Source organism: Clavelina lepadiformis, chromosome 6, assembly GCF_947623445.1.
Source record: "Clavelina lepadiformis chromosome 6, kaClaLepa1.1, whole genome shotgun sequence".
NCBI lineage: Eukaryota > Metazoa > Chordata > Ascidiacea > Aplousobranchia > Clavelinidae > Clavelina > Clavelina lepadiformis.
In genome coordinates this window covers 3,686,081-3,712,036 of record NC_135245.1, presented here as the reverse complement: position 1 = coordinate 3,712,036, position 25,956 = coordinate 3,686,081, and the positions used below count along the sequence as shown (strand labels likewise).

The window sequence follows — 25,956 nt, the reverse complement described above, 5'->3', positions numbered from 1 at the left end:
GGGACGCCTACAGCAAAAGCCTTATCTGGGGGCGAAGTAGTGTGGCGGCTGGCGTCATGCTTTGGACATTTTCCTTTAAGTTCTCGATTTCTTCCTTAACTTATATTTTGTTCTCCTAACGATCCGCAACAACGGTTTACGTGGCCTGCTTACGGCGAAACAGACACTTAGTTTTTAAAAAGTTTATAACATTCGAGCTATTGTAGGCTAAAAATTCAAAAAAGTGATAGAAGCATCATCGTCTTCGCCACTTATCGGTAATTTTTTGGTCTATCTGTGGTCGTTTTAGCACTTTGAGAAAGATTTTGCAAACCTTATCCGGTATTCTAATATCTTTATATGGTAAGAACCGACCAACACAACTAAAAAACCTTTTTATCTGATCGGAATCCACCTTGTAATTAAATCTGCAACAAGAAGACATGTGACTGCAAATAACATATAGGTGTTCGTCAGCCTGCATGGCGTACCTATAGGTGTACTTCGTCTAACTAACGGATTTTGAAAATAACCGATAAATATTGCTAGTTACGACTTTTCTCGTTATGTTCGATGAAGTTTAATGTGACAAGAAAGACTCAATGAACAAGCTTATATTTTGTTTCAAGTCGCAGGACCTTCAACAGAGAATTTTCTTATAATAGCAAAATAAAACGAAGAAAAACAATAAATTCGCTCGTATAACAACAACGTCAGATTGCATACATAGTGTTCGCGACGCATGAGTATGTATACGTCACTAGAAAGAAAAACCAAACACTTGGCAAGGTTTAACATGAACTGTCGTAAGATAAGCTCTCGTCAAATTGAATCCGATGCCGTCTTTGATATCGCTGGTATTCTTCTTTGAGAGCGGCGCATCTAAATGTTGAATAACTAACTAAATCAAACGCTCTTGTATTGTACAGAATATTTAATAAATAATTATGTGTAAAGCTTTAAACAAAGTTCTTTTTTTGAAATTTATATTTAACCTTCTTTCCATTCGTTCTTTATCTCTTGAGTAATTATCTTCGGCAGACGATAACGACAGGAATTGATCGTGGAGTCCCTGATACAAGTAGAAGTTCATTATTAACCCAAAACAAGTTCATTATTAACCCAAAACTTTTTAACATCGGCAACAGCATTCCGGTAACTGTTAATACTTGTTCATTAACAACCCTAAGCAGTGAAGGTCAACTTGGCAAAGAGAACCACAAGAAATTCAACGCTCAAACCCAGTTGCCATCATAGCTTAATACAAGTGCTTACTTCACGGGAGTCGTAACCAGACGCAAAGCAAGCCGCTTCATTTGAAGAATTTTGTGGAAGGTTACGGTCGACGCTGAACTTGCGAAGGTCTTGGACCAGGCCCTGCAATCATTGGAAACATTGAAAATGGAAATGCAGAAGCGACAAGAGAAAACAGAGAGTTAATTGGGAAAATGAGAGTAAATAGTAGATTGACGATCGCTAAGTTCTATGCGATATGACGTTTCAACTTTACCTTAGTGGCGACGCTGTCCCGTTTGGGAGATTCAAAATTTTTTAGAGTGTCCAGGATTTCAGACTCCATCGCAGATTCTGAATCCCACTCATATTTGTCGTCCACTGACGAATTGTCTTTTCGAGATCTGTGAAGAATTCGTAAAAAAAGTTGAAAAAAAATCTAGTTGAAGAGAAAAATGATGAATTAAACACTCAAAAGTGAGATGATGTCAGCGAGGAATTACTAAGCTTAAGGGACAAAACACATGAGAACACGAAACAAAGCACATGCAGATTCGCTGACCTAGACTCGCTTGATGAAGCATTGCTGCATCTTACTCCAGGCAAATTGCATCCAACGCCAAGATTTGTCATGCGCTGATCACGGTACTCACTACGTGATGGACTATTCACATGATTGCTACATTGATTTTCGTGATAAACCGATGAACTATTGACACCACCGTAGTGAAACTGCTGAGTTGGAAAATCCCCGTAGTCGAAACAACGGGTTCCAGGCTCGTATGACGTATCTGATGACGTGCAATGACTGTCGTACCCGCTAGTGCTACCTGCTCCTCCCGGTTGTAGCGGAGGAGTAAGGGAAGAGCTACTAATCTCGGAAGTCGGTGATTGCAGATTTGGTAGGACTTCGATTTTCCCACTATTGCTAACGCAAGATCCCAGATGGTCTAAAGAAAAATAAATTAAAAACTTTAACATGCTTCACTGCTTAATAACCGTAGACCCGAAGTCACATCACAACAACAAAATTTGTTGTAGAGTTAGGTTGGGTGAGAAATTTCTGTATTTGATAAACACGTATAAACACGCCTTTGCCTCACTTTCGCCTGTTCCTATTCTTCCAACTTCAGAGAGGTTACTGTCTCTGGAATGTAGTCGTCTCACAGTGCTCGTGCTTCCTGATGTAAAGCTGCACCTCTGCTCTGAGTCCGTATCGCTTTTTAGAATCGCCTCTTCCGAGTAGGATCTCTGGTACATTGATTCGCGAGCCTCCGTGAGGACTTCCGGCCGGACAGGCGGAGGAGATTTATTCAACGATAAAGAAGGGAGCGAACATGAATGCGTGTTAAATTTCCTGGCAGTTTTTACGCTCGGAGGTTGACTTTTTCTGGAGGAATCGCATTGTAGAGACTGTCTCAGTTGACTGTTTCTTCTTGATAAATCCTCTTCCTCAATAGATGTTATACAATCACCTTCTTCAACAACCGGCAGGGTTAAACTGTATTTTCTTCGTCTATCCAAACTGGAGGCCCAGTTATGATCTCCTCTTGATCCGTTAAAGGAGTTATATCCTCCGGACAACATGGATTTTGACGAAACGTCTGGAGAAGATCCTCGTCTTCTCCATCTTCCTGATGATGAGGTTTTTGGTGAGCCTGCTTCCGGGGAGAATCGCAGTAACTGTTCGGTCATAGGTTCGTTCAACGAATGACAACTTTGACTTGCAACGGCATTCTGCTGATAATTTGCGTCCACAACATCCGGACTGAATCCTCTTGCGTCAGAAAAAGGCGTTTCAGGGCAGGGGAGTCCAATATCTCTTAAATAAACGTACTCGGCGCTTGGGCACAAAGGTTGCAAACCATCATCGCGACTATTCCGTTTCTCGTACGATGGAAGACGCCTGGGTAAACTCTCCGTCGCGTTTGACGTCATAGCGCGCTGATAAGCATCTGGATTACGGTCTGTAGGTACGTTTTTTGAAAAAGATTCTTTTTGTTGTCGTTGCTGCAAGGATGAACTTTGGTGACTCCCGCGAAAGTCGTGGCTGTCCCTACGAACGTAGCGGACTTCGATGTCGCTCTGACTGCAATCTATCTCCAGACGCGGACCTCTTTCCTCCTCCCGTTCTATTATGGTATTCTCCGGAACGTGAGGAGGCCAGCGCTGATTTTGCTCTTCATCTTTTTCCGCCGAATCCTGTTTGACGAAGGAGTCGCTCACCGGTCGCAACTTCCTTTCGTGGATCTTCCTCCGCATACAGGATCGCCTGATTTCTTCCGAGTCCGATTCGGCGTAATGTTTCGGCGTTTTCTTATGTCGTGAGAGTTTGTCCTGTGAAGAGTGGCTGTTGCTGGCCGTGACTCGAAACTTTCCATCCGATGAACGTGTGATTGATGCAATTTGCGAGTTTGACGTCGCTGAGTTACAGGAAAAGTAACAGCATTTACATTTCTATATTTTAATAACTTTACTTATCATATTTTTGTATTTTTTGTGTATAGTTAAAAACTAAAATTCCGCATCAGCTTTTGGTCTAATGTAGGTCTATATAGCAAAGCTGGAAGTTGCTAACCCGAAAAACAACGTTCATAAAAAACGTTTAACTTTCCTTGCAACAGTTATGCTTTATATCCGAATACTTGATCCTTGAAAAATAATATTTCTTACCTTGCGAGGCGCTTTTACTTCTCCTGACTAGGTTGTTTTTTAGTAGAAGATGTTTTTGGGTATCAGCATCGCGACTGCTTTTGTCAAACTTTGTTCTTAACCTTTGCAAAACTCCGTTTTTATTCGATACCAGCACCTCGTCTTCAAGGTCTCTTTTAGTGAAGGTCACTGAAAGAAAATGTATCAGAACTGTATAATGAACACTTTTTCTGATTGTTTACCATACGTCACGTTTGTCAGCTGTTGGCCAAGTTTAATTGCTCATAAATTATTCATTTTCAGTGTCGTCAGCAAAACCAGACGACAGCCTTACCTGGCGGTAGATCTGACGAGTGCGCAGGGTTGGTTTTCTTGAAAGAACCGGTGTCTGACTTTTGACTCGAAAGAAAGCTGTAAGATATAACCTTCGGTTAGGTCACGCATTAACACATTTGAAAACATTAAAATGTTCAGCGTTAAGATAAGCAAAGCCAGTTACAACAGCACAAGTGTCAAAAACGGCCTTTTGGTTGATAATAAATTACCGGAGTTTCTAAACGTACCTTTTAAGTTTACGAACTACAAACGACATTGCTGTGGCTTATGCAGAGCCTCCACTCACTCAACTCGTTGTATTACAAATCGCTTGCGCAGATATAATAACAGGTCTAAGGACCTTTGGGTCTTGAAACTGGTTGGGGAAAATCGAAGAATAATTTTCAACAAGGTTTACTTAACCTACTTTAACTTGTCGCAGTTTACTCCTATTCTTTTATATAAGTGTAATCCAATCCGGCGCACACTGCTAAGTGAGACTTACATGAAAAACACAGAGGGTCTGTCATAAGCGCAGTTGGTTTTTCAAACTCATAAACAACAAAACATATCGCTTTTACAAAGTTGGATTAAGTTATTTCTCACAACAAAGGGTTTGCTCTTGTGTGGGTTTTAGGTAATTTGTACACCAATAATAATCTTGTCTCAATATAGGACTTATACTTTGTACAATTTTTACAAATTGTAACTTTTACCGCTTTCATTATTCGTACAAGCGACCCTATTTCCACCGCATCCTGTTAGAAGTACAAAACTGACTCAAATCTGATGCTTTCAGCTCTGCAACAATCTTCGAATCGATAAACAATTTTCTTAATCTACCAACCAGATGACATGTTTTATGAGATCTCTACGACCCTTTTGGGGATATCACTATAAGCCTTCTTTTCTTTTTCTTTTTATGACGTAAATAATAAGGTCCCTTCTCGGGTTTGGAATTACACCTCAAAGCTACCACGCCAGAATGACGTAACAATTACTTAACTGCCCTTTAGAATTAAGTAAAAATGCTTCTCAAAGTCTCAAAGAAATTTGCCCTTTAACGAAAAAAGCAAACACATGGCCAGGGGATTTGAATTGAAAGCTAATTACGTTGCGTTCGTAATTAGCGACAGGGGACCAAATTAGACCGCCATTGAGCAGAATAATGCAACGTAAAGACTCCTCTGTTTACACAGACAGCATGAAAACAGCGAGATGGAAATTGGTAAACAACTTTTCTTTGTAAATCTCACCTTTCAGTGCCGTCTTCTTTCAGATAATTGCCTCGCTGGAACCCTGTTGGTTTAAACAAACAAGCATGAGACGATGGTTTGAAAAGAGCTTTGGTGTAGAAAGCAATATAGTAAAGTATTGTTGTGATTAGTTGCGTTATCTGCCGAAACGTTAGAGTTTCACTTCGAAACAGTTGCGTTTCGATGTCAATTGGATCAAATATGTTTATCAAGATGCATGACACAAAATCTTGAATACTATTGGCACAAAATTTATCTCACTCACTGTGGCTTCCCTTCTGACAATAGCAAAACACTGCGGCAGCTACGAAGGCAACAATAACCAACAGCACGCCTACGATGATGCCCGCCCACGTACCGGTCGCCATCTTGTTTCCGGAGGAAATGTTTGCAGGAACGGGGTATGACGTCATACCTTTGAAATAATGACATATACTAAACAATATTTCTTCAGTGTAATATTACTATACTGCAAGTGCAGGCTTCAGCAAGCGTGACCTACTTTTCAAAAAAAACTATTTGAGTTTAGTTCAGCTTTTATACATGCACCTTTATTAATGTCATTCTAATAAGTAGCAAAAACCAAACCTTTTGTGTCGACAAAGACCGATGTGCTTGGAAGGCTGTATGTGTTGGATGTCGCAATCAAAACACGGAATTCATACACCTGGTCGCGGTATATCCTGTCATTTGGTACTTCGCAGGTGGTGGTATTAGGCAGGTATGATGCCAAGACATGCCACATTTCCTGAACGAGAGCGCCACGAGAACGCCCCGATGTTGGGTCAATGTCTCGGCCGGCCAAACGCCGTTTAACTCTGGTCAAAAGTCCGCGTCTGTGCCGGGAAGCCGGGCGCTCCGCTGCGTTCTGGAATGACGGAGCCGGATGCTGTCTTCTTATGTTTTCCGGAGCAATCCTGTACTCGACTAGGTATCCAAGGAGGTCGGATGCGAGAATGAAGAGCGGAGGGTCCCACGACAGAGCGATGATGCCATCGGGTTTCCGAGTGTAGGAGAAATGACGTGGAGGCAGAGGAATGACGTCATTCACGTGAATGGGTGGGGGAGCGGTGGGCATCACTGTAAAGACAAATTTGACATTTCTCGTTCAACAGCTGTTTTTGTTTTCAATCTGAGAGTTGATGTAGCTTTGTTTATTATTTCTCGGTATGAGTATTTTCAACTTTGGGCACAATTTAAAGAACTTTTATAACTTCAGTGCCGGTATCAGTACTAACAATCGAATAAGTGACGCACTTTTTGTCTTGGCAGTAACAGTTTTCGAGAAACTTCCACTTCCCAAAACGTTTTCAGGAAGGATTGCGAATTCATAAACAGTCTCGGGCTCTAATCTCTTAATTACTGCCATCTTATGGCCACCGTGGAATGAATCTGATTTCCACCCGCTGTCGTCCTTGTCCGCTCGTTTATGCCTAAACAAAATGCCATTGTTAACATTGGCTGAATACGATGCGTGTATAAATGAAGTCGGATATGTCGGCCACCCTCACCATATCATAAAATGCTGCGGATATCCTCCGTCGTAGCCTGGCTCCCAAGCTATTTCGGCGCTTTGGTGAGAAGTTGTTACTGTGATGTTGGAAATCTGGTGGGGAGTCGTGTCTGAAAACAACTTTGTTATTTCCTGCAAATCCATCGCAAACAGACTTAAAAACAGACGCGACCTTGTTTGTCATAGCTATCTTTCACTCGGATAAGTCACAAGTATAACTATTTGATAAACATTTACTTATCATAGGCAAGTCATACGATGGATTAAATACAAAGAAAACAAGTGTTTATACGTGCTTACATTTTACGTTAATCTTTACGTCACTGGTAATTTCCGTGACCGCATTAGACACGACACACTGCCACAGTCCGTGATCTTCTTTTGTAATTGAGTTGAAGGTAACGTTGCCAATTTCCCAAAAAACACGGCTGTTTGGTAAGCGTTCGCCGTAGCCACCAATCTGATTGTTCAATAGTCGTAATCAGTGTTTTTAAAGATGATTTTGGAGACGAAAAAGGTCTCTTAAATATCTCCAACGGTCTCTCAAAATCTATACTTGTGCAACCACAGCAGAGAACTAGCAGATAGTCTTTAAAAGTAATGGCCTCTTAAGATTTCTTAGCGGGTCGCTAAATTCAAACTTTTAACAATCATAGACAGTCGATTAACGGTTATTTGGCAAATTAACTAGCTACAACAACTGATTGACTTAAAAAAACTAAATAGTTGTAACTTAAATATTACATGTTGTAACTGGTTATTAAACTCTCCTTAATGTTCTTTCAACTTTACCTTTTGCCATCGAATAGTTGGTTTGGGGTCACCAATTCCAATACAATTAGCTGTAAGAGGCCTTCCAATTTCCACTTCAAACACCGATTGAGGTCTAAGGGCGAATCGTGGGGGCTCTCTGATATCCAATCGAACTTCAGGCGATTCTGCTTGATTACCCAAGATATTGTATGGAGTACAGGTGTACTGGCCTTTGTCGTTAAAGCGAATGTTGCTGATATGTAAGCTACCGTTGGCATCAACACGGATCCTGTCCGTCTGAAATTGAATAAAATTGTCATTTTGACGAATGGAACGCATTGATAGCAATTAACATGCATTACTTTTTGTATGTATAGTGCATACACAGTAATTAGAAAATCAGGATGACCAGCGACTTAATAAGATTACAAGCAATATCCATCCGGAAGAGGAAAGTACCTGTTGCGGCAAAATTACTTGACGATTCTTCCTCCAAGTCACAGTATTGACGGGTGGTTCTGCTTCGGATGGACAGGGTATAGCGGTGGACAGGCCCAGACCGCCATAAACTATCGCCGGTATATTGGTCACACGCGCCGCGTCTTCAATAAAAGCAAAAACAATGAAAAATTAATAAGGACAAGGCGAACATTAGTTATTGGTCAAAAGAAGCTGACAATTGTTATGAATTATTTAATCGTGAGGTCGCTTGCCAAAAACCACCGAAAGACGTTATCTGTCAAATTATTATTTCGGAATTAGACGGATAAATGTTCAAAACTGACTCGAACATGCTGGATAAACATATTTGCGTCAGAGCAAATTACTCTGACGGCGCTTATTACTGCGAGCTATCTCATAAAATATTAATGTCGTTGCCTGCATAGAGCGAGTGTTATGAACACAACAGTTAAATGTCACTACGTCGACCATGACAGAGTTCAATTAATTACATTTGACGGTTAAAATTGTTTGTGAAATCCGTTTGTACGGTGTAACATTTAACTCGCATTATAGAACGCTATAGGCTATCTTCACCGTGTTATGGCATAGAAGATGACGCCTTATAAATAAAGTACTGTTTAAAAGAATTGTATAATACAGCCCGATATTTTATTGACAAAAAACTTGGTAAGTGTTTATCGTCTGTCCTCATACGGATGATATTATTATGTATTTTTTAATTTATCGAAAACAATTTATTTAATTGAACTCAGCCTTATTTATCGCAGCTCACTGCTAACGATCAGCAGATTACGTCATGGGCATAGCACTGGTATGACGAAGCATTAAAACCATTTGCATTTGTTTACAACCAAATCAACACAAACAATAGAACATGCGCAAATGCTTTCATTAAACACGTTCCACGTTGCAAGCGCCCGCTGCCCGATCTCTTATTTAATTTTCGAATTCGCTGTGGCCGTTGTGCCGTCAAAATAAATTTGTTGCAAAACGGTCAATGACGTGCGTTCCAGTGTTTCGCCATAATTTGCTTCGACCCGTTATATATAGATTAACTCAATAAGCTGTGACATTGTATGGTATATTAAGTGCTAAGGATTACGCGGTTGCACAGAGAAAACACTTCTAGGTGGGAAGAACTCTAAGGTTGAATAGTTCTACCGATTCAAATCGATGTCGGCAGAACAAAAAAAATTCGTTTAAAATCGCCCATTTTCATTACTGCGAATTAGTTATTGACGGTTAAAAAACTCATTCGCAACCTTGAGCGCTTGTATATGCAATTTACAGCATGCAAAAAACGTATCCGAAAATATTCTTAAAAAAATAATTTTACAATCTTACATTGAACGATGAGAAACGCTGACGCGTTTGGGGCTGTCCCGAAACCGTTGTCAGCCTTGCACGTGACTTGGGCTTTGTCGCCTTTCCTGATCTTACGTATGACCAACGTCCCATCACCACGAGCACTGTAACGTCCACGGATTGGCGCAGCTTTCCTAACTGGTTGTCCGTTGTACAGCCAACTAAGAAAAAATTACCTCGATAAATTATGCAATGAATGGATTCATAAATCCGCTGCTGAAACCGTAAAATTGACATCGTTCATACAAGCAACAATTATACGTAACGGTAGCCGGTTACTACCAATTTCAACACATATACTTACAACTTAAGCAACTAACCTGTACCGGATGGGCGTGGGATAACCTGTTGCTTTGCAGCTGAAAAATGCAGTTTGCCCCTCTTTCACTGTGACGTTTTTTGGGGATATTCGAAATTCGGGAGGCGCTAGGTTTTAAAAAAGCTTAATGTCATCAAACTTCCAAAACAGTAGGCCTTATACATTGTAAATAATATGAAAAAAATACAGAATAAAGCAGCAACCGTAAATCGGACTTTAAATTCGTTTTGTTAATGTATAGGCCTAAGATATTAATTAGCAGAGACTGTTTGCAATACCACAATGCTAACCTTTCACATGAACGGTAGTTGTGTGTTCGACTTGACCTCTCGAGTTTCGACCTTGGCATTCATAGCTCCCTCTATCGGCTGTACTTAATGAGGCAATGGTCAGTTCACCCCCACTCACTCGAATTCCTTCCTGTGGTCAAATGCAATAGTTCATCACAAAAATTCAATTCATGTTATAAAGTGAGGATTATATTGAAGGTTATATGTATATATCTATATGTATTTTTGTTGGGGAATGTTTTCTGTATGAATTTGCAGTCATTTTTTTTCGATGCGGAATAACTGCGTTAGTAATGTAGATTGTAGACGATCTAACTGAAGTTTAACAATATCTGATACAAAGCCGAAGAAAATTATTTCACTGAAAGGAGGAGGAAAGACGCAGTCAAGTTCCCGATACTCTAATAAGCTGTATACAAATATTATTGCCATAAGTTGTACATTGCCCAATGCAACAGCATGCCACATCAATCACTTCATAATCTAGCACTGGTTCCACGACAATTAACCGTGGGAAATTGACCGCGAACAAACTCACCGGGGACAACTGACCGTGACGTAAATTTACCTAGAACCAACTGACCTTAAATCATATTATCACTTAAATCATATAATTTGAATAAACAACAATGCTAATTTGCGTAAAAAATAAAAATAAAATGCGTAGCGGTTGATTTGTGTCGCCGGCCAATTTGGTGCCGGTCAGTTGACCACGACCAATTGTCGCCGGTGAATTTGTTCACGGTCAATTGACGTGATCCCTCTAGCACTGGCGTCCTTAACTTCCCAGGGGAACTTTACCTCAGTGTTGCTGATTGGACGACCAAATTTCCTCCAGGTTATCTCTGGTTTTGGCTCTCCGGTGATCGAGCATCGGAGCAGTAGAGATTCTCCCACTCTGCCTGTCACGGATGGCGGGGAAGAGAGGCGAATCGCAGGAGGAGCTGGAGAAAACAGAATGATGTAACAATGATGAATTAACTTTGGCAGAACAATGAAAGCTATTGAAGTTTTTGTAAAATGGAATCCTGGACTACCCTGGATTCAACCCTGACAAGATGCATGAAGAGCTAAACAAAACTAGAAATGCCGAAAAACATTTTTTCAACGACAACAATACGATCGGTAGATGTATACATCGTAGCTGACGCAAACGTGTTAGTTTAAAAATTCCAAGTTCATAATTTTCAGCATTAAAAATCCAACCCAAGACTAATCTCTACACCGGTATCAAAGCAAATCAGCATTTGCTGATGAAATTTGCGAGAGAAATTTTAATAGGCCTGGACGTTTCTGTCGAGAGCCTTCTAAGAATCTTAACCAGCATATGTCACTTGAAGAATAATTAATCAACCAAAAACAAATACACCAAGCCACTTGAAACATGAACGTAAGCTCTTTACAATTTCATCGCTTATGTCGCACAAATGGCAGGTATAAGAGCGTTAGAAAAAATTGAGTGAAAGTGCAGGCCTGCATAGGCATAGGCTACGGTTCATCCACATTCATCGCTACATACTTACAACGTCCAGACGAAAACAAGATAGCCAAACAGAGAAATAAAATATTCTAAAAATTTCACAATTCCAGGTTTTATGATAGTCTCTTCGAATTACGGATACGTAGCGTATGCACTTAATCGTATCACACGCTTAATGTATATCAAACAAGAATGTAGCCTATTTATCCATTGTAATAACATGATATTTACCTTCCTGCCCGAAAACCAGCGATGAAAACAACAATAAAATTAGTGGTGTAAGTAATAATGACGTCATGTTGAAATGGAGATCATGGATGACATATTTTAAGGGAAAAGAATTACAGCAAAATGCAAACCGTTCCTATATCCAGCTGCCTCAAATACAAACAACACATATGTATCATATTAACATAATAGATTGTTACATATACATCCTCGCTGACAAACAGCTTAAGGACGTTAGGAATTCCATAAGCTCAGTAAGATTTAGCTTAAATCAATCTACATTGGTCTGTATAGCGGAGATAAACTTTCCAAAAAAGAGCGAGTCTATGTAACCACTGTCTGTTCCTCATTATTCAGTGGTTTAGATGCCACAAATCCTGATGGCTAATGCTACTTCTAACTAGCTGACCATATTGAATATAGAAAGCTGGAACTCAAAATGTTGCAGCAGGCTTGGCTTCAAACTTTGCTAGTCTGACTCAAGCGAAAGGCAACAGTATCAGGACTTTCAGGATTACGTTAATTACGTCAAAGTTGTACCTTGCACGAGTGAGCGATTGATTGCAATGTCACATAGGCGCAAACTTTCGATCCGTTAGAATTGCTGATTATGATTTTTTTCGGACGTTCACGTCCGTGGTGTGTTTGCCTTTGGGAATAGTGTATTACGTATATATGCATGAATGTACGCGATGAAATGTTTCACAATATTTTCTGCAAATTTACTAACGACGTAGGTTCATTACCTTACCTGAAATAGATCTATCTTATACGTTTGTATATGCCTCCTACTTGTTAGACAAAACAGACTGTCACTAACACATCTTTACCCAATGTAATATTTATTGAGTGTTTGCCACAGCTAACGTTTCTTCGTCAGAAGAAAAACGGAGTTTTTGTAACCGATCAACATTAATAAATAATGCGGCTTTGTTTGAACTAAGCTCGTTATTGGCTTAGCGACTTTTATTTGGAAGTTCAAACAGTAGCGACAACAAAAGTTTTCGCTACTAATTGCATAAATTTTGAAACTGAACATAACTTTTTTGTATCGTTTCTTTGTATGGATGGAATTGCACCCTTGGAGCAAAGTTAGCGTTTTTTTTAAGCTTAACCCTTTTTAAATGGTTTACTTGCAATTAAGGCTGATTATTGTATCTTATCAAAATAAAAACTCCTTTAAATCAATACAGATATAAATAACCTAACGCATAAGCTTATAATTCCAAGTGACAATGAAACCATATTTATGAAATAAAACGCATCTACCTAACTTGAGCATGCTTTAAGCAAGCATACATTTCACGGGCTATCCTGCAACTCAAACGATGTAGACTACAATGTCGGTACCGGTGCTAGCCCTGTTTAAAATTTTACTTCAATCTTCAATAGAAGTGTTTCTTTCATATATACAAGTAGTCTTGATATTTGCCGAAAACTATTTCCAGACCTTATTTTTTTCTAAAGTGAAAGAAAAGTGCAAAAACTAGTTGACGTTATCAAATACGGAATGTCGGACAAATAATTTTTCTATAAAATTTAGTGGTAAAGCAATTGCTCCTAAACCTGTGTCGCAAAAAAAATTTGGTGCAAATTATCACAAACGTGGAGGGAATTATGACGTCAAAAATGAAAAATTTTCATGACGGAGCTGTTTGAGATAAAACGATTCGTTTGGGCATTGGGCAACAAAAAATAAGTATGGTTAATAAGCGTACGCAAAGTGAAGGGCAAGTCCAAAAACAAGTTTACCTTATACGAAAGCACACTACTCATTGAATGTTCTGGTAAAACAATTCTTGGTCAGATAATTATAAGCAAAAGAAAATCACGAAATTGGCCTTAATTGTGACGTAGATCAAGGTTCTTGTGATGTCATCAGTAATACACACAGCATTTGCTAATTCATAACTTTAGCAAATACTCCAACTGTATATCACGTATGCATCTGTTACAGCTGTATAGACGGCTCTAACTACCAACAGCTTGATAGGTGGCAGCCTATAGCCCAACCATGGCAACCGGTAGGCCTAAGGTACCGGTTTGACGGGTAGCCTGTGTGCGGTTCATAGGTTAGCATAATTTCACGGACGCAAATGATTGGGCTACCGGATTTTTTATGTTTAAAACAAACGTATTCAAATACAATGCTTTACATTGCTAATTTCTTTACATGACGCCTAATTGGACATAGGCTAAACACCTACACTTCTGACTTCAGTTGACTACCTTGCAAGGAAAGCAACAGCACGATATTATCAAGCAACTTCACTAATGTATGACATAACAAAAGCCTTTATCTACGTCACATACAAGGCCAAAAACGGAGACTTTGTGCTATTATCTTTTGCTAATTACTACCGAACCACAAATTATTTTTCAAAAATATTTTACCAGAATGTTTAGTTAATAGTGTTCTTTCATATAAGATCAACTTGTTTTTAGACTTGACGCTCAATTTAAGTGTGAAACAGTAAGATCTTAGATTAATTAACCCTAACCTTACTTAAAATTTGTGTACTGTATTTATACTGATGAAGATAGATGATAAGCTGAAAGTTCATTGAGCTTAGTTTTGGCTGTTGGCGCTAGCTTAGTTCTGCACCGGTATAGTGAAGACATCAATGCTCCACTACCACTAGTAGACTACATGTACTGTCAAGTGTGACATTTTATGCTTTAAATAAACATCCAAACTGCAGCCAATGGTATACCAGCGCAGTTATTTTCCATGCAAACGGTTTAGTCACCCTACCGGTACTACCATACTTGATTCAAATGGCAGCCATCAAGCATGTTGATGTTCAAGCATTATAACGTCATAATCAACGCCACCTCATTCATAAGTAACAGCAAATATGCAACACATTTCGGCAAATATCGGTAACTGCTTAATAATCACCAGAAATATTGAAAACTTCCTTCTCGGATAGGCCGACTAACTGACAACTATTAACGGTAAAATGTTAATTTAAGGTCCACTTGTTTTTGGACTAGCCACCACTTTACAGTAATGTGCACCTGCTAAATCTACTTTTTCTCAAAAACTTCAAGAAAAGCTGGTCTAACTAAACCTAACAACCAGCTCCCAATTTTGCTCTGCGTGCTGACAAATTATTTAACTAAACAACACAATTTTACTTGGAAACGATTTCTTCATTCAAACAGTTTGCAGTTTTATGAAATAGCAATCACCATTATGATATCACACCGGCAGGATATGAGTTTACGTTTAAGTCATGGCGCCCAATGAAAATATTGATGATGATCGTTCACCAGATCGATATTGGAATCTCTTTTTCCGTCCAGTTTAAAACGCTGGGATTATACGCAAGGACCATTTTAATGGATTGAGGGAATCAAGGTCATTGTTTCTATATTGTCGTCACATAGATCACTTTAACTTTATCACAATGCCCTCAAACTTACATCACCATGGCCACATGATCGACAGGGCAAAATTTGCGTGCGTCCCAAACATTAGAAAAATAATTATCGACGAAACATGATGACTCAAAATTTATTAGTTAATGCGCAAATCATGTTTACGCCATTTCTAATTATTTCACCCTTCGACTTTCGCAATTGATTGTTGCGTTGTTTCTATTGTCACTGCACTCTTCATGTTTTTTTATAAACTTCCTCGTAACGTCATTTTTATGATTTTGTTGACGCGGATTTGCCCCGTACAAGTTTTTAGAATTTATAATCGTCATCTGATCCATTTTACGAGAAATGTTTTAGTCGAAAAAAAGATGGTTACGATTTATAAAAAAATCTTAAGATGAAAACATTGCTATGAAGTTTACTGTGAATTATTTTGCCGAGTCATTTAAAAAAAACGGCATGAAATCAAAACTGTTTTATGCTGCCGAGACCCTGGCTAGAAATCAAACGACTACTTATGTTCTTCGCTAAATACCTTCTCTACTATAATTGCCTTAACAGGACTTCAAACACGATGGCTCTCTGAACGCATTGCCGCTGTCACTAAACTCGCTTCATCTCTGCATTCAGCAAGTCGGGTTCGAAAAGATCGCGTTGTCCAATCACTCTTGTTCTTATTAGTCGGAACCGAGCGTTTGGAAACTCTGGAAACCAGACTAATCAACTCTCCCTTGTAACTGCCCGAGTGAATAATTAAGAAAGGCTTCGAATAGAAGACAAAGAGTTCCAAACAACTAAGGCTGGTTTTTTGAAAGGTCGTGAGTGCTACAACTTCTACAAGTCTCGGATGAAGGAGGTCTATCCTCTTTTACAACTCGTCATTTAATAGCTAGTTTTGTTTGCGTGATTGGTCAAGGCACAACTAAAAGAAATTCGATGTTCGCTTTGTAAGAATGCGCAATCTTTCATCTAAAAGTTTCCTGGCTATTATAAGATACAGAATACCACTGAACTACTTTTCTTTAGTTCCTTCTAAAAAGATGGTATATGTTGTGGATAAAGTCTAAGTTTAAAAAATAGCCAATAGATTTAAAAGCGTTTCGTCTTTGTTTCGCAGACAACTTAGTTATTGAAGCTGTTTTTTTTTTCAGGGGAAAAATACGACATCAACGAGCGCGAAAATATAACATAATGCCGCTATCCCAAACAATAACCTTTTTTTGTTATGTGGCAAAATCATAATGAGATAATCAAACTATACGTTGTGTAAAGTTATGTGTTGCGGTATTTAAACAAGCCGAAAAAATTTGCCGCGCTGCTTAGATTCTATTGCAGAAAGTTGGAAAATCTCAAATCGACTTAACGCAAGCTGTGAAAAGCATGTCTTTGCTGACGTCACCACATGTAATCTTATACGGATGAAAGTCGCCGTGGCAATCATTTCACTGTGAGACGGTAATAAAGTCTCTTAAAACCAAACGACTAATACCTAATCTGACCTTGTAGCTTCGTTTATTTATTTATCCAAATACAACATTTACACCAAAGCCGATATTATGCTCAAAAACATTGGGCAAATTCTTGCCGAATTTTTTGAAAGATATTTTCTTAAACCCGTGTCTTTTCCTATAGGTCGTGCATTAAGGTAACATAAGCTTGGTTTCTGTAATAAGTTACTTCAACACAATTTAGTTTAATAGGAAATTTGAGCACACTGCTATGTAAAGAGAAATTTTTTTAAATCTTCAAAACACTGTCAATGGCTGACCTTTCACAACCTTTCACGCACATCTTCAGTGCATAGAATATTTTATACAGTCATGAAGTTTCTCTCTTTACCGTCAAAATTAATATTCATCAAATATCTATTTTTTCTGGCTCTGGCACCGAGATATATGTGCTCTATTGCGTCTTGGTTTTATGCTAAGATCAAAAATGCAGCCTTCGCGTCGTTGCCAAAGCACATTGAGACAAGATTAGACCTACCTTGGTAAAAATTAAATGCGCATACCGCAACCGACAACAAGCGAGTAAGTAACAAGGGAGAAAGGTGTGGCATTCATCACCATAGCAATTTTAATTATGAAATCGTAATCCTAGCTTATGACGCGATATTACGTAGGTGCAATCGGGCGCAATGGTGCCAAAGCATCTTTTACTTATTTTTATTAAGATTTAATTTAGAAAATATTATAGGTTTGGAAGGTTTAAGGCCAGCGCGGTTACAAGGTATTAAAATAAAGCTCATTTTCAATAACCTGGCAGATGCTAGATATTGACGATGTATTCGATCCGATAACAGCGTTGCACCATTCGATTAAAAAGACGCAATGCGAAAACAAACATTTGAAATTGCTGGGTTTATACAAGATAATATACAGCCTTGTCTTTAATATTTGCCAAGTTCTAAACATGCGGTAAGCAGCGATTGAAAATGCAGTTATGTTCGCCGCCTTATCTTGCCCAGTTTACATAAAACAAGAACGTTGGCTTGAGAAAACCACCTTCTAAGAAAATCGTTTAGTTGCAGCTAACACTTTCACCTGTGGCCCTTATCCAGCAGGTCTTAATGTATACACGCCTTGGTCTTAAGCCTGCCAATGAGAAAATTCTCGAAACGTTTTTGTGCATTTCCAGGAAATATTCAAAGCAGAATCCTTATATCGAGCCCACGAGAAAAGTTAACAAAAAATTTTAACATTCCCACGAGATATCTTAGTTTTTTGTTATTCGTAAAGCCCGTTTGTCCACAAAAAAAAACAGCAAAAAATCTCCAATGTGCACATTATACCGGTATGTTTATGCGTTTTAACTCGCAACATTGCAACGATGACGCTCATATGATTCAAAGCGTGCTTGTTGATGTTTATCGTAGATACCACGACACCACATCAAGGCAAGACACTTTTTCAAAAGATAAGATTTTTAACAATTAAAGTGAAAACCACGTTTCCAGCCTTTTAAATGGCGGACTCTTGTTTGGAAATATTTTTTCCACCTCAAATATGTAGACTTTATGGTTTCAATGCTTTATACGGCAAGTTATTTTGGTCACGGCTTCAAGGCCTACATTCCTTCATGAGCGCATTAAAAACTTCATAATCCAAACAACCCGTCAAATGTAGCGAGCGCATAGAGCTTCGAAAACTTGACCGTATCTCATATAAATAATCTTACGCTTGTCAGTCGCGGCAAACACAACGAACTGGAAAATTCTACAAAAGCAGTTTCTGTCTCTGTTTAAAGTACGAGATCTTTCTAATATGAAACGCCTTTATCAGAATGCGCTTAACGCCGAATGTTGTTCTCTCAAAAGCGCATAAAAAAAACATAAAAAAAAAACACTTCAAGGCGCTGCAAAACAACTCAAAGTTAAATTGAAAGTTTTCCAAGGAGGGTAGACAACAGCAAAGTTGCCAGGGTTGCAACCTGGGTGTGACGATTTCGAGTACTTATTCTGTCCCGACGACCCTCGACAGACGTGTAAGTGGACGTCTCGAGTGCACTGTGTTGAGAGGGAACGTTTTGATATCCATAACGATTCGTGCTTAAGTTTCTAATCGTCGAGCACAAATGGCGAACGAATCGTTGTAGTATTTACCTTTGGCGACCCATAAACAAAAAGAGATAATTCTCTGTTAAGGGCACTTTGCTTGCTTAGATGCGAAACGAACCCAATTCTTAAACATTTACAGCAAACTGATCACAGAAAGACTTACAACAAAAAAGCTTTCATTTCTGCTTAGAAAGTTGTATAAGTTTCAAGCTATAAAAAAGGATATTCATTACGCTAAAAACCATGAATGCGTGAAAAAAAATCCTGTACTTCTTTGTTTGTAAAATGCAACATGTGCTCTTTGCCGGAAAACAATGCATCAGACAATTCATTGATCACGTACTCAAAGGAAAACGTAAATCAACGGAACATGATTTTAACCCACAACAAGATTGGAAAGTAATAATACACGAGATCACTATCCAAAGAATGACAGTTACAATGGTCATTTTCCCCCAAAATGTAGTTGCGTTGTGGATTTTTAAATCTATCTTTTCTTCAATACTACATCATTTAAGCCGCAATTCTCAACTTTCCGCATACTTTGATGCAGTGCTTCCTGATTCGTTTTGTACTCCTGTTTTGTACGGAGTACCCCCTGTATTAACGGGAGATTCCCTGAGTGCGGACACCCCAATCGGAAGCGCAGTTTTATTTGCAGAAAAATTGCTCACCAGTGACAACCAGCTTCGTCCGATCCCCGTTTTGTATTTCGTCGTCATCTGATTGGGTGTTAAGTAGAAAAATAATTCTACAAAAGTACCAGCCAGTATCTGTCAGTTTTACTTTTCGTATCCGCACGGTGAAAGTAGAGTGCAGCAATGATATTCTATCTACATGGAAAATTGTAAAATTATTAGCAGCATTTTTTGAAGGCAAAAATATGAAATGAACTGGTCATTAGTTATAGTAGGTTTTACGCAAAACGCAACACAGGGACATTCACGCACTGCATATTCAAAAATGAAAATATAAATTCGTTGTATGACTGATATTTTGCTAATCACTATGCTTATATGAACAAAATAATTTCCAGAAATTTTAAGCTTTTCGCTTTCAAAAATAAGCAAATCTTTCTGCTACAATGAAAACACTTCAATACCTAAAACAACGAAATTTTAATTTTACAGCACGTAAATGCAAAGTATAGGAAAACATCTTACAACAAATCTTACCATCTATTCCCCTGCCCATTATTTCTTATGAAGCAGCGTGTAACAGTGGGGATAGTTAGCAAAATTTCAATTTTTAGACAAACACTGTAAGGTATGTAGTAAATCGTATAATATTTCGACTTACTTTTAAAATAGGGATGTATGTGGGGCGGAGATTTCCCTATTTTGATATAAACGGGAAGATCGTTACCCTCACGTAACACCTCAATGACGTGTGGCGGTACCGGTTCCTTGTACGTATGATTGCAAGGCAATGACGCTGTATGTCCGACGTCGACCGAGATAATTTTGTCCGCGGAAGCTGAAAAAATTTACAATATTTGCTTATAAACAAAGGAAAAGCGACCAAAACAATGCCTCTTGAACGTAGATCCATCCATAAATATTATTATTCCAAGGCATGGCTGCAGTGGTATAACGCCACCGAACTTAGTATTAAACATGGACTACAACAATGTCAAAATATATGATACTTTGCAGTACTTGAAATATTTTACATTTGCAAATATCATTGCCCATTCATTCCTATAACGCTATTACACGGCAAAAACGAGTTTCTATTGCGAAATTTATTAAATTGTAACACTAAAGGTTAAGAAAATGCAACAGTTTCGTTTCCGTATAAAGGTCTATCTATTTCCTGTAACTGTCAGCAAAAAACGCAGCATAAAACGGGTACGAACTTGCATTATTGCTAAAGCTTTTGAGTAAGCTTAAAGAGCAACGCCAATTAAGTTGTTTATGTTTGGGTCACAAATTGACCTTTTTACAAAACATCTTTGAATGAATATCGGGCTGTCTTCACCGGTGATAAGTTTATGGATAAGAAGTTGAATTAGAGGCGTGAGAGTTTTGGGATTGTTTGTTGTCGACACATCAGTTACTATGGATGACCTCAGCGCGCCATACCAACGTCCGAATGTGACGTCATAAACGGCTGTTATGACGATTCAGAAAGCGAAAGCGCCGACAAACAAGCTTCCTATTGTAAAGTCTTTCCGTTCTAACATCGCTTCCTTTCAAAGGCTTACCAAGAAGGAAACCTAATTTTTACTCATTTACAAGTTACCTGGTAACTCGATCGCATAAATTTACCACTACACACACGAACAATCAACCCGCTGCTTTACAAAGCAGGCCACAGTGCCGCCTGCTTTATTTAGGTACTTACCACATCGCAAATAGGATTTACGATTTTTGTCGCCTGGGAATAGACTTATCAAACGTAAGACCACTTCGTAGCGCATGGTCATAGCGTAATGAAGTCGCTCTGCACGAAGTTACAGAGCATCGTAGTGCAGCAAAAACTTTCAGACCAACCTAATTGTTTCGTAATCGTGAAACTACACTTGTAATGATTACGGACGAAAATACTCGCTTAATTGTTTTTAGTTATACTCATACTCGATAGTATAACACGAAACCCCTGTAAATAAAATGAATTGTAATTTCAGGGATCTAATATCGTATTTACTCTTCGAATAGCCCGCGATTTCCAACACTCTGTTCTCGGGAATGTGTATGAGATTTCTACGATAAACGGTAATCATGGGCAACATTTGGGACCTGAGTTACCGATTTAACCAATTTCTGTTTCTTTGAGTAAATCTCATTACTTTTAGGCGAGCTGCGCGAAATACCGGTAAGATTTGGGACATTTTTCGATTTAAAAACATGGTCAATGTGCAATGATGTGAACTAATGTTGGTTTCCTATTCGTTTTCCTGTTTCTGTTAACTCCAAATTTTGCTTTGTTGCTTTGAAATAGAATCAAAATCCCGCCTGCTTTACCTATTGTGTCGTCATAATGAAAACGCGTCATACGTCGACGACTATTAATAGTCTGGCAAGCATATGTTTTGAAAAGAAGCTAATTTCAAGACATTGCTTATGTACACAAATTTACGACGGTGTTGTTACCTGTAAAATCCTGGGCACCTGCGACCCTAATAAGTTTATCACAATGACTTCTAAATATTTTGATAAAGCGATGAAGCTGGCGCGTTGCCAGATTGCGTTAAATATAGCGATACTCAGCACGTGTGGAAACGGATACGTCAGTTGGGATTCCTAAGACGTTCTATAACAATATCGACATCAAAGAAAATCAATTTTGGTCGCAAACAATCATTTCTATTCTCCGCCGCATACCATCGATGTGGTTTCAATTTTATTATGAACTATTGCGCTCAAGTTATTCAACTCTTCTGCCTATTTGAAACGAGCTTTCTCAATGCCATGTTCAAAATGATATGTAGTTAGAATTAGTAAATGTCAATTTATGTTAAGTTACAGTAGTTACGAACGGTCTTCTTGAAACCACAGGGCGTTCCAAGGAATGCCAGCAAATACCACAACGTCCTTGTACAATATGGGGCTGGACCAGGGGTGGGGAAAGTGCCACCTTAAAGATGGCCTTTTAACTATTTCTTTGTTGACAAGTATATTTGTTTTCTAGCGAATTTTAACGGACTTTCATCTGAAGGACCAATTTATCCTAAAATTAACGATTCTGGAACCAAACATCGCAGCGTAACGTGATAAGAAACAGTCTGATTGTAGTTATTGTGTTATTGAAAAACGAGCTTTATATAATATTCTGTCTTGCGTACTTTTAAGTTGCGGGCTAACAAGATCCCAACGAACTGAAATGCAGCAGTCGACTTAAGAAAGTTTCCCCGCCCTTGGTTAGGGCTAGGCAATCGCATGCTGCAGGAAAGATCATTGTTGATTCGCGTTAACTGTGTATTTCAGGTTAAATGTGCCCTTGTTCCACTTGAAAACTTGTCAAAGACACTTTCAAGCGAAATCTTATTCTTTTCCACAAGAAGACGAAATTGTTACAATTCCAAGCCAAGCGCCCTTCAGCTCGCATCACTGACCAGTCAAAAGGGTCCAACCAGCTAATGACAACATCAGTCATTTATGGAGTCTGAGACCCACGTGAAAGCTTGTCAAGCACTTTAGACCAATTGTTGGCGAAAGAATCCCGGCACCTGTTGTACAGTGTCGAAAATGATACTGCTCGACCACAAGTAAACGGTTTACAAAAGGATTCGTGTTAACTCGACAACAAGTACACTCCAACGACCACCTGGAGGTGTAAGCTTAACTGCAATCTCTCACACTTGTTGTAGTTAAGAAAGCAATTAGTTAACTTCTGTGGGGTACCGCGCAAAAGAACACGTACCGAGCAAAAATTTGAAACAATTTTTCGATCAACCGGTTGTTGATGATATACCATGTCGTATCTATCGCTGGTTTGTTCTGTTTAAAAGGAAATTGAAATTCATCAGGTTTAATATTCATGTCTTTGTCGAAATTTACAAAACTTCGATGCAGCATGATTTCTTTTATATAAGCCATGGCCGAGATATTTTGTTATAAATATTAACACGTAGATTTTATACATATAGAAGCAAACGAAGCATTTTTGTAGTACTGTGCTTGAAAAGAGCGCACGTAAGCTGAAGATCGCAACCAATATTTACTCGCTTTTCATTCGTTTGTTTAATACAGCGTCATAAATCGCCTTTATTCGCAAACATTCGCCTCCGAGACCACACTCGGCAAGTCCAAACACTTGTCACTGGGCCACAAGACCTTTATCATGTAATAATTGAATGTTGTTATAGTATAAGGGTTTGTCGCTTTGTAAAATCTAAGCTTATAACAATAAATTTTAACTCGAATTGAAAAAACTTCACGACACGTTCGCTAACTTCGCACAAGATAGGAAGGTTCATGAAAACGTTTTGTTTCTCAAATGACACATTGTTTCACGCTTATGACTTCATAATTAAAAGTGTACAAACGTCACTGAAAAGCCAGTCGCTGCCCGTGTTCCCCCGGGAGTTATTATTGCGGAATGTAGACGTCACAAACGAACTAGGGTTGATTAGAGCAACAACCAAAAAAGCATATTGACGTGTTTATGGCACCTCGCCACATTGTAATATTAACTTGACTTTAGCTGTGCAGATGGTTACGGCGCATCTAGACTTAGACCGAATCTCCATAAGACTCTGGTTGCCGCAGGAACAATCCTGCTGCTGCTTTATAACAAACGACCAGCACAAAATGTTAAAATAGGTGTAAGTGCATTCATGGAGCCGCAAAGTTAGCGGACAAATGAAACAAAAATGCCTGAAAGTGAAACAATTTACAAACTGCAATTACGAGCGACTTAAACCACTCTAGTGTGAAGCCGAAACCGGGTTGAACGGTAATTCCCGTTGAAATTCAATATGGTAAATTGTTTTGAAGAAGGAAATTGAAGTAAAATTCGGGCATTCTTGTCCGAAATGTGAAACTAACTGAATATTGGCGCTAATTTCTTTGTGGCATCCAATTTACGTTGAAAGTCTCTTCAAATCATTTTCTATCGCCCAATATTTGTCAAGTCAACGGTTCCATTTAAGTTAGAGCACTTTGTCGCAATAGACTAGCTATAGACCTATACGTGATCGAATGGTGAAATTAATTTTGCATGACTAGTATCCATATTGTGTACAATTGTTTCATAAAGAGATTGACAAAACAGTAAGTTCTTCAGTGGAGCTTTCAAAACGTATCAAATATTAATAAGAGTTGTCTATATATTAACGCTCGGTTAAGTCGAAATAGAGGCAAAACATTTGTTTTCGTCAATAAATTATGCAAAAAACGCGGGAAAGTAAATATTGGTCAGGTAACGGACCCCACATAGCTCTGTGTATAGTCACAGTTAACCCAACGGAAAGAGCTAACTATATGTTCGAACTTATAAGGGATTTTGCTAAAAATGTGTCTACAATAGCAACGCAAATAAGAGTAATTTATGGATGTAGTGCAAAAGAATGCTTGGATCAATAACAGCCCTGTCACAATATACGCTGTGTTTTATGGACTTTTCAGCTCCATATCGTAATGCGATTGTCGTGTATAGCTGCCATGAAATATAACCATACCTATTACGGTATGGTTGTATTTGCTATAAGACGCATTTATGGAAGTAAGCATTTTTTTTCCTTCAGCTATTGTAAACTTAAACTTGAAGATGTGTGCTGTTTATATTACATGACTATAGTCGCATGTTGTACACCGTTGATCTTCAATCTTTGTCAAATTGGTGTTAAGGGACTTATAAAAGACAGCAAATATATCTTTGACCTTTTATGGTTGCCGCTAATTGATTACGTATCAGCTTTCTGGGCGTTAATCACCATATGGCTTTTTAACACATTCAAAGAGCGCTGTATGATCGATCGAATTCGGGATTCATTCATCGGAGCAAAGTATAACGACAAGGTTCAAAAAGAGCTCATCTCGCTGATTTTAACTGTCGCCAATGTTCACGTTCTCGCATACTGTGATATTCAACATTGTTGAAAGGTAGCGCGCTAATGATTAACTTTATACGGACTTGTTTCACAAAGAACAACTGCTTCATATATCTGTCATTTGTGTACGCCGAGTTTTACGACAGAGTTGTTTAGCCAACAGCGAGTTGACAAATTAACAACTGTATGCTCACATGTATCGACTGCTATGCAGTATGCGCCGTACACAGTTGTAAATGACGTTTTTAGTGAGCGCGAAAGCATTCAGTAGAAAAGTTTTGCAAACTCATACGTGGTAGCCCGTCCACATTCAATGGGCAACCTTTACCGTTTTTCTGGATCCAACTGCGACGAAAAATAGCTTATAGGAAATTTCAAAAAAAATATTTCAATTTCAAATCATGTCAAAATCGCTTAAAATAAACAAAGTAATTAACAAATCCAAATAGGTACCTGACGGTAATAGCCAAATTAAAATGATTGTTGTTAAGAAGTATATCCGCCGGTTCATGATGTCATAATTCTTTGCACTCTATAAACGGCGAAAATAAATCCAGATTTCTTCAGAACTTCATCTCATTCCGAAACATAACCACAACTCAGTATGCATGGACATCTACGCTACATTTGCTTCACTTAAGTTGTTGATTCCTACAAGCATTTACTGTT

General features: G+C 38.6%; 1 protein-coding gene across 2 annotated transcripts; it reads right to left on the bottom strand.

The window, feature by feature from the left end:
* Positions 1-577: 577 nt before the first annotated feature.
* LOC143462683 (uncharacterized) lies at positions 578-25,956 on the bottom strand. Of its 2 annotated transcripts, XM_076960926.1 has the most exons (23): positions 25,741-25,956; positions 20,091-20,267; positions 19,466-19,624; positions 10,942-11,084; positions 10,141-10,270; positions 9,852-9,957; positions 9,511-9,692; positions 8,161-8,303; positions 7,741-7,998; positions 7,249-7,408; positions 6,947-7,058; positions 6,693-6,868; positions 6,024-6,515; positions 5,701-5,850; positions 5,436-5,478; positions 4,199-4,275; positions 3,886-4,053; positions 2,316-3,635; positions 1,775-2,162; positions 1,490-1,616; positions 1,255-1,356; positions 975-1,051; positions 578-861 (listed from the first exon to the last, which is right to left on the bottom strand). In XM_076960926.1, the coding sequence occupies exons 1-23, from the start codon at positions 25,796-25,798 to the stop codon at positions 771-773; spliced, it is 4,839 nt and encodes a 1,612-aa protein (XP_076817041.1). In that variant the 5' UTR covers positions 25,799-25,956; the 3' UTR covers positions 578-770. The 2 variants fall into 2 exon arrangements, with proteins under 2 accessions (XP_076817041.1, XP_076817042.1); XM_076960927.1 differs by lacking the exons at positions 19,466-19,624; positions 20,091-20,267; positions 25,741-25,956 and adding an exon at positions 11,852-11,990.

What these genes read in the sequence shown, in the direction of transcription:
- LOC143462683 (XM_076960926.1), bottom strand. Translation starts at nt 25,798, where the DNA reads ATGAACCGGCGGATATACTTCTTAACAACAATCATTTTAATTTGGCTA. An exon ending in CAACTATTCGATGGCAAAAG is followed by an intron (nt 7,409 to 7,740) that starts GTAAAGTTGAAA and finishes TTGAACAATCAG; the next exon opens with ATTGGTGGCTACGGCGAACG. An exon ending in AAAGAACGAATGGAAAGAAG is followed by an intron (nt 862 to 974) that starts GTTAAATATAAA and finishes TTCAACATTTAG; the next exon opens with ATGCGCCGCTCTCAAAGAAG.